At 46.2% G+C, this 13,434-nt stretch overlaps 1 protein-coding gene across 1 annotated transcript in view; it reads left to right on the plus strand.

Moving 5' to 3' along the window:
• LOC147897368 (uncharacterized) overlaps positions 1–13,434 on the plus strand; it is a 167,154-nt gene that overhangs the window by 50,056 nt on the left and 103,664 nt on the right. The window contains exon 13 of the mRNA XM_087380859.1: positions 12,535–12,641. Within this exon, the coding sequence (XP_087236985.1) occupies positions 12,535–12,641 (107 nt within the window). The remainder of the gene's footprint in view (positions 1–12,534; positions 12,642–13,434) is intronic.

The raw sequence follows: 13,434 nt of genomic DNA on the forward strand, positions 1-13,434 counted from the left end.
GCATCGACACGGAAGAGGCCCGCATCTGGAAGGTCATCATCAACTCCTATGGCTGCTTCACCTGAAGAGATCCTTGACAAGTGGTCTGCTGGTTGATGCAATCGGCCTGCTCTCACTAGGATGTCAAAGTCAAACTCTTGAAATAGAAGAATCCACCTGCTCACTCTCCCCCCAAGCGTTGGTTTGTTCAGTAAGTACTTGAGAGCTTGATGATCAGTAATGATGATAAACTTACTGCCCAAGAGATAGTGCCGATACTTTGTCATGGCATAGACCATGCCCAAGCCCTCGTGTTCAGTGGTGCTATAGTTTCTTTCTGCTCCATTGAGTTGTCTGCTTGCGAAGTACACAGGTAGGTCGAGTTTGTGCTCTTCATTTGGTTGGGCCAATATCTCCCCAATCGCCAGCCCACTTGCATCTACATGCACATGAAAAATGACATCCCATTGAGGTTGCCGCAAGATGGGTGCCTTTACTAGATGATCCTTGAGGTTGTCAAACGCCAGTTGTTGAGGTGCCGACCAGTTGAAGGACTGCTCCTGCCGAAGGAGTTCCGTCAACGCCACCGCTATGTCGGCATAGGACCTAATGAATCTTCTATAATAACCCACATGTCCCAAAAAAGACTTGACTTCTCTGGGTGTTCGAGGAATAGGCAAGGTCAATATCACTTCCACCTTTGCTGGGTCCATGGTCATTCCCTCAGCCGAGACGATGTGGCCAAGGAGAACCCCTCGCAAGGCAAGGAAGAAGCATTTGTCCGGATTCAAGCACAACCTAGCTTCTCTACACTTATCAAAAACCCACCTCAACTTACTCATGTGATCAGTCTGAATAGCCGGTTCGAGGTGAGAAGCATTCTTACCATTGAACACAGAGAAGTCATCCAAGAATACTAGACGATCCTTAAGGTTGTCAAACGCCAGTTGTTGAGGTGCCGACCAGTTGAAGGACTGCTCCTGCTGAAGGAGTTCCGTCAACGCCACCGCTATGTCGGCATAGGACCTAATGAATCTTCTATAATAACCCACATGTCCCAAAAAAGACTTGACTTCTCTGGGTGTTCGAGGAATAGGCAAGGTCAATATCACTTCCACCTTTGTTGGGTCCATGGTCATTCCCTCAGCCGAGACGATGTGGCCAAGGAGAACCCCTCGCAAGGCAAGGAAGAAGCATTTGTCCGGATTCAAGCACAACCTAGCTTCTCTGCACTTATCAAAAACCCACCTCAACTTACTCATGTGATCAGTCTGAATAGCCGGTTCGAGGTGAGAAGCATTCTTACCATTGAACACAGAGAAGTCATCCAAGAATACCTCAAGGAACTTTCCGATGTTCTCTTGGAAGAGTTTGGTGACAAGACGTTGAAACGTGGCCGGTGCATTGCATGGACCAAAAGGCATCATCCGGTAAGCATAAGTTCCCCATTGGGTGACGAAGGTAGTCTTTAACTGATCTTGCTCTCACACCCAAACCTGGTTATACCCACTGTATCCATCCATGAAGGAGTAGAGAGCATGACCAGCTACGGTTTCTAGCACCCTGTCAGTGAAGGGGAGAGGAAACCTATCCCGACGTGTGGCGGTATTCAAACTCCTATAGTCGACACAAACTCGAAGTTTTCCAGTCTCTCTTTTGGGCACCACTACGATGCCACTAAGCCATTCGGAGTAGTCAACAGGGTAGATCAACCCTGCTTGATCCATCTTTTGAATATCAGCATGGAGAGCCTTGCCATAGTTAGGATTCATGCGATATGGTCCCCTGATCACCGGCTCTGCTTCCGGATATAGATCGATGCGATGTTCCATGAACTCAGTGGGTACTCCCTTTAAATCCTTATATGACCAGGCAAAGACATCAACATACTCTTGAAAAAAATCAGACAATGCAGCAAGGAGATAGTCATGTTCCCAGACCCAACTGGCTACCTTAAGATGTCGTGGTTGGTCTTCTGTCCCAATGTTCAGATACCTCCAATCCCTGGCATGGTCAACCTGAGGTATGCTTCCTGATGTGGAGTTGTTCGGTTCTTCTACTCCCACTGCTGGGTGCGCAGGAGAATCATCCAGAGAAAAATCCCTAACTACTTCTTCCATCCAAGAGCTCGGATAGGACGGTTGGGTGTGTTCTGGAAATGGTTGAAATGTAGAGGCAGCACTTGGGCCCATTCTCTTCTTTCCTTTTTGTGCTTGCTTGAGCATTCCTCTGTATGGTAGTCCAACCACCTCGTATGTAGTTTCATGAACCTCCTGTGTCATTGGGGGGTCAGCTTCTGACATATATAAGTCGAGTAGAACAAGGTCCGCGACATCTTCTTCTCCCTGTATGCTGTGGGCTTGCCTTGAAGGTCTGAAGTTCCAGACTCTAGTGTGAATGTGGACGGCTCCTTCAAATTGTCCGGTCTCTTGACCCCTCCTAGGTTGGTCAGGTTGCACAATGGATTCAATAACCCTTCCAAGAGTCATTTCCGGCACCGCCTGCCTTTGAATGACATCAGTAAGTAGGTGGTCATCCTCTTCTTCTGCAGATCCATGAGTGTCTTCTCCAATACCATCATTGTGCTCAGCCAGCCCATGATCTATGTGGTCATCTTCTTCTTCCATAGATTCATGAGTGTTCTCTTCAGTACCATCATTATGCTCCTCCAGCTCATCATCTTCTTGCATAGCATCCTCTTCCTCCTCTGTTGTGACCCCATGGTCATTTTCTTGGTGCGAGGCATCCATGTCGTGTGCCTCCATTGCTTCCATTGCTGCTTCATGGTCTTGTCTTTGAGTCACCCTGGTGGCCTCCCCACCACTTGGTCTGGTACTTGCGGACATCATTCGCTGATACATGTGGGGATTATTAAGAAGACCAAAAGGCATCCGTTCATACATGAGATCAGCCAAACCAGGTGGTGAAGAGGCTTCCTGGCTCACCTCTTGCGCATTCCGTGAAGTACCAAGATGGGCTTCGGGATCCTCTTCTGGACACAACTCCACCATGTTGATGGCTAAGGATCCCAAGGCCCCCATCCAATCCAAGATGATAGCTTCTTCCTCATCTGGTCCAGCATGTTCCAACAAGTACGTCAAGCTCTCACCATCATCTCGTGCTGCTGTTACATAGGTTTCACCTTGGAAGGGTGAGTCCTCCACATAGGCCAACTCTTCTTTCTGTAGGGGCCAATCCCCAAGTGCCCATCGCTCCTCTTCCACCCCTTGTTCTTCTTCCAAATCCTCTTCCCCAAGTTCTACAGGTCGGTGACGGGCCCTTCCAGTAACCATGTTTATTTCTAAGGATGTGGATCCCAAAGGCAGTCGAACTTCATCACTTGACCAATCTTGAATGGCCTTTGCTGAGCGTAACCATGGTCTACCAAGAAGTAGAGGATAAGTCTGCTCACCCTCCGACATATTAAGTACAATAAAATTGGACAGGAATGTAACTCCCCCAATCTTCATGTGAACACCTTTGACAGCCCCCATAGGCTTCACCTTGCATTGATCCGCCATGTGTACTTGGAAATGTACGTCAGTTGTCAATTTCAAACCCAGTTGTTGAAGAGTACCTCTCGGCATGATGTTTACTGCTGCCCTACCATCCAAGAAAACATCTTTCAGCTCCACCCCATTGATCTCCACTGCGAGCTTGGGACTTTGTTCACATGTGAGGGCAGCATAGGCTGAGCAATTGTCTAGTGTTACTCCATCTTGAACTGTTACTGTCTCTCGTGTGGGCCCGCCCTGAACAGATCCCCTTTGGCGCCCTCCTGGCATGCAATTCAAAAATGCAATAGTCTGATGCTTGATATGTGGAGACAATTGACAGAGTTGTCGTAAGGTGATATTGGGCCTAAAATCCATCGAGTCGTCCATCAAAGAATAGGGCTGGACAGTAGCAGTAGCCTTTTGTGCCTTCATCCGCCGAGCTTCTGGCCGAGGGTCGAAGCTCACGCGAGGAAGAGGAGGTGCCTCTGGATTCTCAATCAATATTTCCTGTGGTGACTCTCCCATCACCCATTTCCCCTTTTCTTGGGCACTACTAGGCTTCACCCCTTTTTCCTTCTCTTGCTTCATAGTGCTTCCTGAGTGGAAAGTGGATGGGCCTGCCTGCGACTCCTCACGTTTTTGCCCTAAAGTTGTCACTTCTGTTGCAAACCTCACTATTCTGGACTTGCGGGAAGGAAACTGAGGTGTGACACCTTCATCTTCAGAACTAGATTGAAGATCTTTGGTGACACTCCTGACCACCTCCTGGTACCTTGAAGGCATAGATTGCTCACTTGGAGCTGAGGTAGTTTTAGAGCTATTGATAGGTCTTGATGGCCGTGGGGCCCTTCGGGTCCTTTCTAATCCAGTTACAGGAGAGGACAAGGGTGATGCAGTCCTGTGCCCACTGTCCACCTTGGAGGAAGGAGTTGGAGGAAGGAGGTGGGGATGCTCCTCTAGTGACTAAGCTGGTATTAGTTGGTGATGAGGCCTCCAATATTGATGTTGAGTCATCCTTACTATTGTCACCCTTCATTTGTGACCTAGTCACAGCTCCCAACACTGCACCAATCTCCCCCGCCACTACTACATCAACCATGTTGACTTGCGATGTTGATTCCCTTCTGCCATTGGGACAATCTCTGGTGTAGTGGTCATTTGTGTTGCACTCTGTACAAGAGGGTCCCCCGAATGGTTGTGTACAATCATCTTGGTAATGGCCGTACTCACCACATCTATAGCACATGATGGGCCTGCGAAAGTTGGTACCTCTGCCTCCACGTCCACCTTGGAACCCACCCCGTCGACCGCGGATATAAGGGGGTCCATATCCACCCCCTGACATAGGTGGTTGATACTGTGCATAGTAGGGCGGAGGATAGGAGCTTGGAGCAAAGGAGGATTAGGAAGTAGTGGAGGTGGAATGATATGATGGGTGGGTGGTTCAGGTGCCTTCATAGGGGCTGAAGCTAGGGGTACTGGCCCTGAAGTGGTCGGTGCAGCTTTGTTGATTGTAGCCACTAGTGGTTCTCCAATTGGATACTCCGGTAGAAGCTTCCTCAACCCCTTAAGATACCTACACTCGGAGGCATCATGCCCATGAATTTCACAAAATGTGCAAAAGGAGGTCGGGGTGGGTACCTTACGCTTCGATGGACATTCCCAGTAGCCATGGCCAGAACCCTTGCAGTCGGTGCACCAAAGACCACTTCTTATCTGAGCTTCAAAGGGTGACGGTCCATCCACTTTTGTTCTGTCTTTCAGACCTTCTTTGATTTCTTCTAATTCCTTCTTGAGTTGCTGCCATGCCTGTGAGCCCTCTTCTCTAGGAAGTTGGGCGGTCTGGGCGGGTGTTGAGGCGAAACTTAACTGGGACCGTTCCATCTTCATCGCTTCCCTCAGAAATTCTTGTAGTGAGGCATGCTCAGGGAGTTTGTCAACCAGCCTTATAGCAATGGTGGAGGGTAAAGCCTTCAAAAACCACCCCTTCATCATGGCGTCATTGGGTGGCACCGACATCTTTGCCGCCAAGACCCTCATCCTTGTGTACATCTCAGAGATGCTCTCTCTAGGCTTCATGGTGTCAGTGGATAACTCTTGGACAATCATGTGTTCGAATTTTTCCAACTTGAAAGTGCGTAAGAATTCCTCCCTTAGGTCTGTCCACGTCTGGAAGTGGTCCGGAGGAAATTGACTGTACCATACATCCGTGGCATCCTCCAATGACGAGGGAAAGATGTGAAGGAATGCATGCTCATTATCCACACCTTTAGCTCTACATGCTGTGAGGAACTTCCTCACACGAGCTTCCGCATCCTCATGGAGGTGGCCTTTGAACTTTTGAGTCTTCACATGGACCTTGTTGAGTAGCTCGAGAAGTCTAGCTCTGTTTGGAGGACTGAGAACGGCCATCCCCACCCGAGAGGTTGGAGAGGCGGCTGTAATGAGTGTTGGTGCTCCCAAGGAGGAGACCACCCCGACAACTCCTCCTGTGGAGGACCACAATGGAGAAGTCACTACTGATGTAGTCATAGAGGAAGTGTACCCAGATGGTAGGGCGTAAGTGGGGGGTCTCGGTGTTGCAGAGGGAAAGGGTGAGAACATGGAAGATGTGGGGGTGAAAGAGGATGGGAGAGCATTTGGGAAAGAGAGGGACGGAGTTGAAGTCATGGATGAGTAGGCAGAAGGGAAGGAAGGAGGTGGTGGAAAAGGCAACACTGGTGTGGATGGAAAGGGAGATGAAACCATCATGGCAGGTAAAGGCATGGCCGGAGCAAAAGTACCCCCCAATGGAATAGATGTAGAAGAAGGATTGCTAGAAGCCCGGAGCTATGCATAACAGATGAGGTAGCAGCTTGTCCACAAGAGGTTGAGGCGGGAGCAGATGGAGTCACCTCTCCGGTAGAAGAGGTGGTTGATGAAGACATTGTTGCAGGAGGAGGAAAGGGGCTGCCTTGACCTTGATGAGTCCCTGAGGAGCCCTCGTGCTTAGTACCCTCTTCTTTCACCTGTTCTCCGCTTTGCACTTCTTCTTCTCTTGAGTCCGGATCTGACCACCAGGGTTCTTGTTGATCCAAGTCAATGAGAGTGTCGATGAAGTTACTTGCTCTAGCTACTGCTCCAATGGGCTCACTTTGTGCTCAAGTTGAGGACTTCGCAAACTTACGTCGCACGTAATGCTTCTTGTACCTAGTTTGGTCTGCCGGAAGTCTTTTCTCCACTCTCCTCAAGTACCTCCTAGTTCTCTCACTAGCTCCTTCAAATGTTTCAGAACTACTCGGCATAAGACCTCTCTCTAGGACCCTAGACCACCACTTCACTCGTGCTACTCAACACCAGCAATGTCCCACCGTGATCGCCATAAACTGTCTGAGGGGGGGGGTTTTTCTAATGCTTCCTGAAGTATTACCGGAGGCCTAGGGCCACTAGTGCGAGAAGCGAGTAAGACATGCCATAAGTGTCACTGATGGTACGTAGGCAAGTGCTTGTCGATGGTGTCAACTATATGCAAGCGGTAGATGGTGTCAACTATGTGCAAGCGGTACAAGTGCTGAAGTGATGTGAGCAAGAAGAAGACCAAAGCGGAACAACATCATGAAAGCCAACCCTCGACATGAACGGCAAAGAACTTCAACCACATGAAACAAGTCCGTTGTACCAGGTGAAGGGAGAGGAGGGGAGGAGAACACAACATCCGTTGTACCAGGTGAAGGGAGAGGAGGGGAGGAGAACACAACAGAAAGAGATTTTAGAGTAGCGATCAGAGATGGGGAGTAGCATAACTCATTAGAAAGCAAGATGACTGATACACCCCAGAAGATACACATGAGGCGAGCTCTTGACTCTAGCCTCTCACTCCTTAACTCACGCCTCTCGTCCCTCCAGAATGTCCCCCTCGCCTTTCCCCTTTCCCCCTCTTCACCTTCTCCTCCTCTGCTCCACCCCCCGCTACCAATCTCCTCTCCTTCTTCCTATTGGATGTCTTCTTGCACCCTTAGCCATCCTTAGCCATTCAGCCGTTTGTGGGCCGCTCTGTCCTTGATGGCTTCCGCAACACTCTAGTCTGTTCTGGGTCAGTGAATCCCGTGCTCCATGTGTTCTCCTGTCTATTCCATGCGATCCTGACACTAGTTGGTTGAGAGGGTTGGTGCACCACCTATGCCTCTTAATTGTTGGACTGTTTCCCATGTGCACCAACAGGTGTATCCCATGTACCATTGCGCCAGTACTTCCCTCTGATTGACTTTGACCATGGTGAGTCGAGGTTGAGGTTTGGCACTCTTCGGTCATGTATTGCTTCCGTCATACCCAAGTCATGTCCAGGTCAAGTCATGTCCAAGTCATGTCCATGTCAAGTCATGTCCAAGTCTGTTCCATGTGACCAAGATGTGAACATATGTGAACACGCTGCGACTAGGTATGACCAAGGTCTAACAACTTGGCATGTTGCTGAGGTGACCATGACGTGACCCAGGTGTGACTCTTGGTGGGTCGCCATAAACTTTGAGTACAACACTTCCGCAAAAATTATTCTTATGGCAAGCTTTGATTGGGGTTCTTCCTTTTGGACCGGTCTTAGCTCATCATCACATTGCACCTGCCACTTGTAGATTATGCTTGTCCTTGAGGGAATCTATGCCTTTTTTTTTTTTGCATTGCCCTGAGTCACTGGATTTCTTGCTTCTGCTACAACAATGGCTTCAGGCTCATTTCCCTAGTGCTTCATTTGGAAAACATTTTTGGTTGTTTAGGTTTCATCATGTCAGGCAAGGTTTTTATTTTATTTTTCATTGGGTTCGTTATTGGGCCCTATGGACCCTTTGGAAGGACCGCCACAACAATCGGTCTTTGGTGATTCGACTCTTCTGCTACAACAACAGCTTCAGGCTCGTTTCCCTAGTGCTTCTTTTGGAAAACATTTTTGGCTGTTTGGGTTTCATCATGTCAGGCAAGGTATTGATTTTGGGTCCATTATTGGGCTCTATGGACCCTTTGGAAGGACCGCGACAATCTGTTTATACAGTTGCGCAATAGTGCTGGGAGTCTGTACGACTTGTCGAAAGCCTCTCTAAGGTGTGCTCCAACAGCTCCAGGCATCTCCATACTTCTCCAAGCTCTTCCCTACACATGTATTGTATTCAGAAGTACTCTCGACAGCTTCATTCAACTCGAGCAGCTCACTTCAGCTCCTTTGTCATCTCCAACTTGCCCACATAGTTAGTGGACTGTTTTGTAGGTGGTTCCGGCCAAGGTGCGCTTTCAGTAAGTGTTTTGAGCTGTGTATTTCGCTTTGGGACTGTTTTTGCAGCCCATACTCTTGCACTCTCAGGTGCATTTGTAGATACTTTGCATTGTTGGGTGCATTTGTAGTTACTTTATAGTTGTGGATGCCTTTGAGCTCCGTTGGATGCATTTGAGCACTCGTGGGTGCGCTATTTCAAATTTGGATGGTGCATTTTCAGTTTGGGATTGCACTTCAGATTGCAGCAGAGTGCAGTGATTGGTTGATGCTATTTTTGCAATGATAGCATTGAGCACTCATGGGTGCACCGTTGGATGCATTTGAGCACTCGTGGGTTGTGCATTTTCAGTTTGGGATTGCACTTCAGATTTGGATTGTGTATTTTCAGTTTGGGATTGCACTTCAAATTGCAGCAGAGTGCAGTGATTGGTTGATGCTATTTTTGCAGTGATAGCATTGAGCACTCGTGGGTGCATCGTTGGATGTGCATTTTCAGTTTGGGATTGCACTTCAGATTCCAGCAGAGTGCAGTGATTGGTTGATGCTATTTTTGCAGTGATAGCATTGAGCACTCCTAGGTGCGCCGTTGGATGCATTTGAGCACTCGTGGGTTGTGCATTTTCAGTTTGCGATTGCACTTTAGATTTGGATTGTGCATTTTCAGTTTGGGATTGCACTTCAGATTGTAGCAGAGTGCAGTGATTGGTTGATGCTATTTTTGTAGTGATAGCATTGAGCACTCGTGGGTGCGCCGTTGGATGCATTTGAGCACTCATGGGTGTGCTATTTCAGATTTGGATTGTGCATTTTCAGTTTGGGATTGCACTTTAGATTGCAGTAGAGTGCAGTGATTGGTTGATGCTATTTTTGTAGTCATTGCATTGCGCAGTCAGTGGCATTTCAGAGCAGCCAGTCGTACTTGAGCACTCGTGGGTGTGCTATTTCAGGTGCTGGATGCATTTGAGCACTCATGGGTGCGCTATTTCAGATTTGGATTGTGCATTTTCAGTTTGGGATTGCACTTCGGATTGCAGCAGAGTGCAGTGATTGGTTGATGCCATTTTTGCAATGATTGCATTGCGCAGTCAGTGGCATTTTAGAGCAGCCGGTCGTACTTTGCATTTTCAGTTTGGGATTGCACTTCAGATTGAAGCAGAGTGCAATGATTGGTTGATGCCATTTTTGCAGTGATTGGTTGATGCCATTTTTGCAGTGATCTGAAATAGCACTCGTGGGTGCGCTATTTCAGATTTGGATTGTGCATTTTTAGTTTGCGATTGCACTTCAGAACGCAGCAGAGTGCAGTGATTGGTTGATGCCATTTTTATAGTGATTGCATTGCGCAGTCAGTGGCATTTCAGAGCAGCCAGTCGTTCTTTGCATTTTCAGTTTGGGATTGCACTTCAGATTGCAGCAGAGTGCAATGATAGGTTGATGCCATTTTTGCAGTGATTGCATTGCGCAATCAGTGGCATTTCAGAGCAGCCAGTTGTACTTTGCATTTTCAGTTTGGGATTGCACTTCAGATTGCAGCAGAGTGCAGTGATTGGTTGATGCCATTTTTGCAGTGATCTGAAATAGCAGGCGTACTTTGCTATTTCAGATTTGGATTGTGCATTTTGAATTTGGGATTGCACTTCAGATTGCAACAGAGTGCAGTGATTGGTTGATGCCATTTTGCAGTGATTGCATTGCGCAGTCAGTGGCATTTTAGAGCAGCCAATTGTACTTTGCATTTGCAGCCAGTATTAATTTGGGATTTGCAGGCACATTTGCAACCAGTTGCACTTTTGGGACTTGCAGTTCTTTTTCCAGGTACATTTTCAGATTCGGATTTTGCATTTCAGTTTGGAATTGCACTGCATTTTAGAGTAGCCAGTCGTACTTTGCATTTGCAGCTAGTATTAGTTTGGGATTTGCACGCACATTTGTAGCCAATTGCACTTTTGAGACTTGCAGTTCTTTTCTTAGGTACGTCGTACTTTGCATTTGCAGCCAATATAAGTTTGGGATTTAAAGGCACATTTGCAACCAGTTGCACTTTTGGGACTTGCAGTTCTTTTTCTAGGTACATTTCATTTTCAGTTTGGAATTGCACTGCATTTCAGAGCAGCCGGTCGTACTTTGCATTTGCAGCTAGTATTAATTTGGGATTTGCACGCACATTTGTAGCCTTAGCTTATATCTAGTTTTACCTGTCTTTATTACATTGGTCATCTCGAGATCTCTCTTCTTTTATGTCTCAAGCCATGGAGATTTTTTGGAAAACTAAGCTTCATAAAAAAGCTTTGAGGTTGCTCAAAATGGACTTGCTTTGCTCTCCAAGAATGCATGGAGGTTTGAATATTCTCAATATCAAATTTCATGTGTTGGCAAGAAAGATCACTATGCTAAGGGTATTTTCTCAGCAAGAGCAACCATGGTCTATTATGTTGGTGATTTTGTGTGGCCAAATGCGCACAAATGCTTATGGGCATTGGCTAGTTGATCCATGGGAAGTAGTACTTGGCAAGTTTCAAGGTAAAATACCTGGTTGTCCATTTTCTACTGCCTTGATTCAGGATTGGAAGCAGGTGCTTTCTCGCATTAAATGGTCTCCCCATCATGCTTCTATAGCTTCATCTCTTCGACTGGAAAGCCTTCACTGGAGTGCTGTTTTTTACTCTCCTCTTGCTGTACAACAACCAATCAAAGCTTGAAATCTCATGAAGTTGGGCATCCGGTTTATTGATGATGTGGTAGATACTCAGGGAAATATTCTCTTTTTCCGGTAGCATGTTAACAATACAATCTTGGGATGCATCATAGACCCATATGGAAAGTTATTGCAGATCTCTTACTCCCTTTTGTTCCGATTCCATCTTTGGAAGTAAGAGACAGGCTTAAAGATTGGCAACTTCAGTCTCTAAGTCCAGGATTATCCTCTCAGCCTTTGCATCTATTGACTTCCATACAGGCTTATTGATTGATTTTACCTCCTCCATGGATTGCTCATCATGCGGATGCTCTTTGGCATTTGAATAAGTCTTTAACTTGGTGGAAAGGAAAATTGAAATTGATATGGAAGTTGAAAATGCCATTAAAACAGAGACTCTTTTTCTGGAGATGTATTGTTGGTATTTTTTTAGTGGGAGTGAAATTGGCTCAAAGGCGGATTGCCTCTCCTCTTTATCCAAGATGTCATCATACTCTTGAGAGTATTCAGCACTTATTGTGGTTTTGTTCAAATTCCAGAGAACTTCTGGACAAGATCTCCTATTTTTTCTCTCTCAGATTTCCAGCACACACGTTCTCGAAGTTTTCTGGATGTTTGGCAGGTTATCAGCTTCTTTGTCACAGTATTCTCTTTCTTTCATTGGATCAGAATACTAGGCTTCATGGACCCTCTGGCTTCAGCGAAATCATGCATTTCTGAATTCATCTCTTCAGCAAACTTATGAGTTCTTCCGGGCCTCATTGCGGCAGTCCTTATTTGATGCCTTGCATGAGGAAGATTTGGATGTTTCTTGTATTCAGCTTTTCTTTTACTGTTTTTGATAGATAGGAAATTGGCTCTTTTCTCTAGCACTGCCCTGTTGTAAAATGGATGTTTCATAATATAATGTTTTTAGTTTCACAAAAAAAAAAGTGTGTGTGTGTGAGAGTGAGAGAGAGGGAGAGAGAGAGAGAGAGAGAGAGAGAGAGAGAGGGATGTCTTCGTACATAGATCCTTTTTACGCAATATAAATTTCATCTTGTCTTACATAAATTAGATGTTTTATCATTCGGTATAACCATTGATGATGCATTGAAAACAAACCATGGTCTATATTGCAGGTTGGCATGTTTTCTATGAAATGAATGTGAAATGTCGTGCACAAGCTGTCTTGTGTCGGGAGAGAAGAGGGCAGTGGGTGAAGATGGCAATGCTACAGCGATGGAAAGTATGCTTATTTACCTTTTGAATCATCTGTTAATTTAGCTCTTTGTCTGTGAGGAGATGGTAAAGAAGAAAATTAGGACACACATAAGTTTTAAGATTGGTAAGGATTGGCAAAGATGGCAATGCTATAGCGATGGAAAGTATGCTTATTTACCTTTTGAATCATCTGTTAATTTAGCTCTTTGTTTGTGAGGAGATGGTAAAAGAAGAAAATTAGGACACACTAAGTTTTAAGATTGGTAAGGATTGGCATAATTGTTGGAATATGAAGCCAGAGTGAGTCTAAAATGAGGGTTCTAGGTGGTCTAGGAGTGATTTTATAGTCTAGTGAGTCCTAGACATGCCACGTGTCATATTGGAAGATATCCCATAGACATTGTGACTTTCTTAAGTCTAGTGGCACACTATATAGTGTTATACTTGTCTATTGTCTATCATATTAGTCAACATCAAGCTCTTTGGTATCATGTGAGTACTTGTCCATTGCTTTCATTTTCTTTCCATTTCATTTCCATTATGCTTGTTATCTTTCCTTTCCATTCCTAGTGTTAGCTTGCTTCTCTCCCTACCACTATGATCTTTCATGTGGTATCAGAGCCATGTTCCTAGCCCTGCTCTCTCTTTTCCTTTTCCTTTCCAAGAGGTTAAGGTGAGGGAGGCCAATGAAGCTACTCTATCTCCTCCTCCTTGGAAGGCTGTCCTCTTCTCTCCTTCCTTGAGCTCTCTTCTCCACGCCATGATCTGCCTTCCTTCAGCTACATCTTCCTTGAACTCTCTTCTCCTTCTTTCAGTTG

The sequence above is a fragment of the Dipteris shenzhenensis genome, chromosome 10 (assembly GCF_047967505.1).
Source record: "Dipteris shenzhenensis isolate YYH24624 ecotype China chromosome 10, Dip_SZ_1.0, whole genome shotgun sequence".
Taxonomy (NCBI): Eukaryota; Viridiplantae; Streptophyta; class Polypodiopsida; order Gleicheniales; family Dipteridaceae; genus Dipteris; species Dipteris shenzhenensis.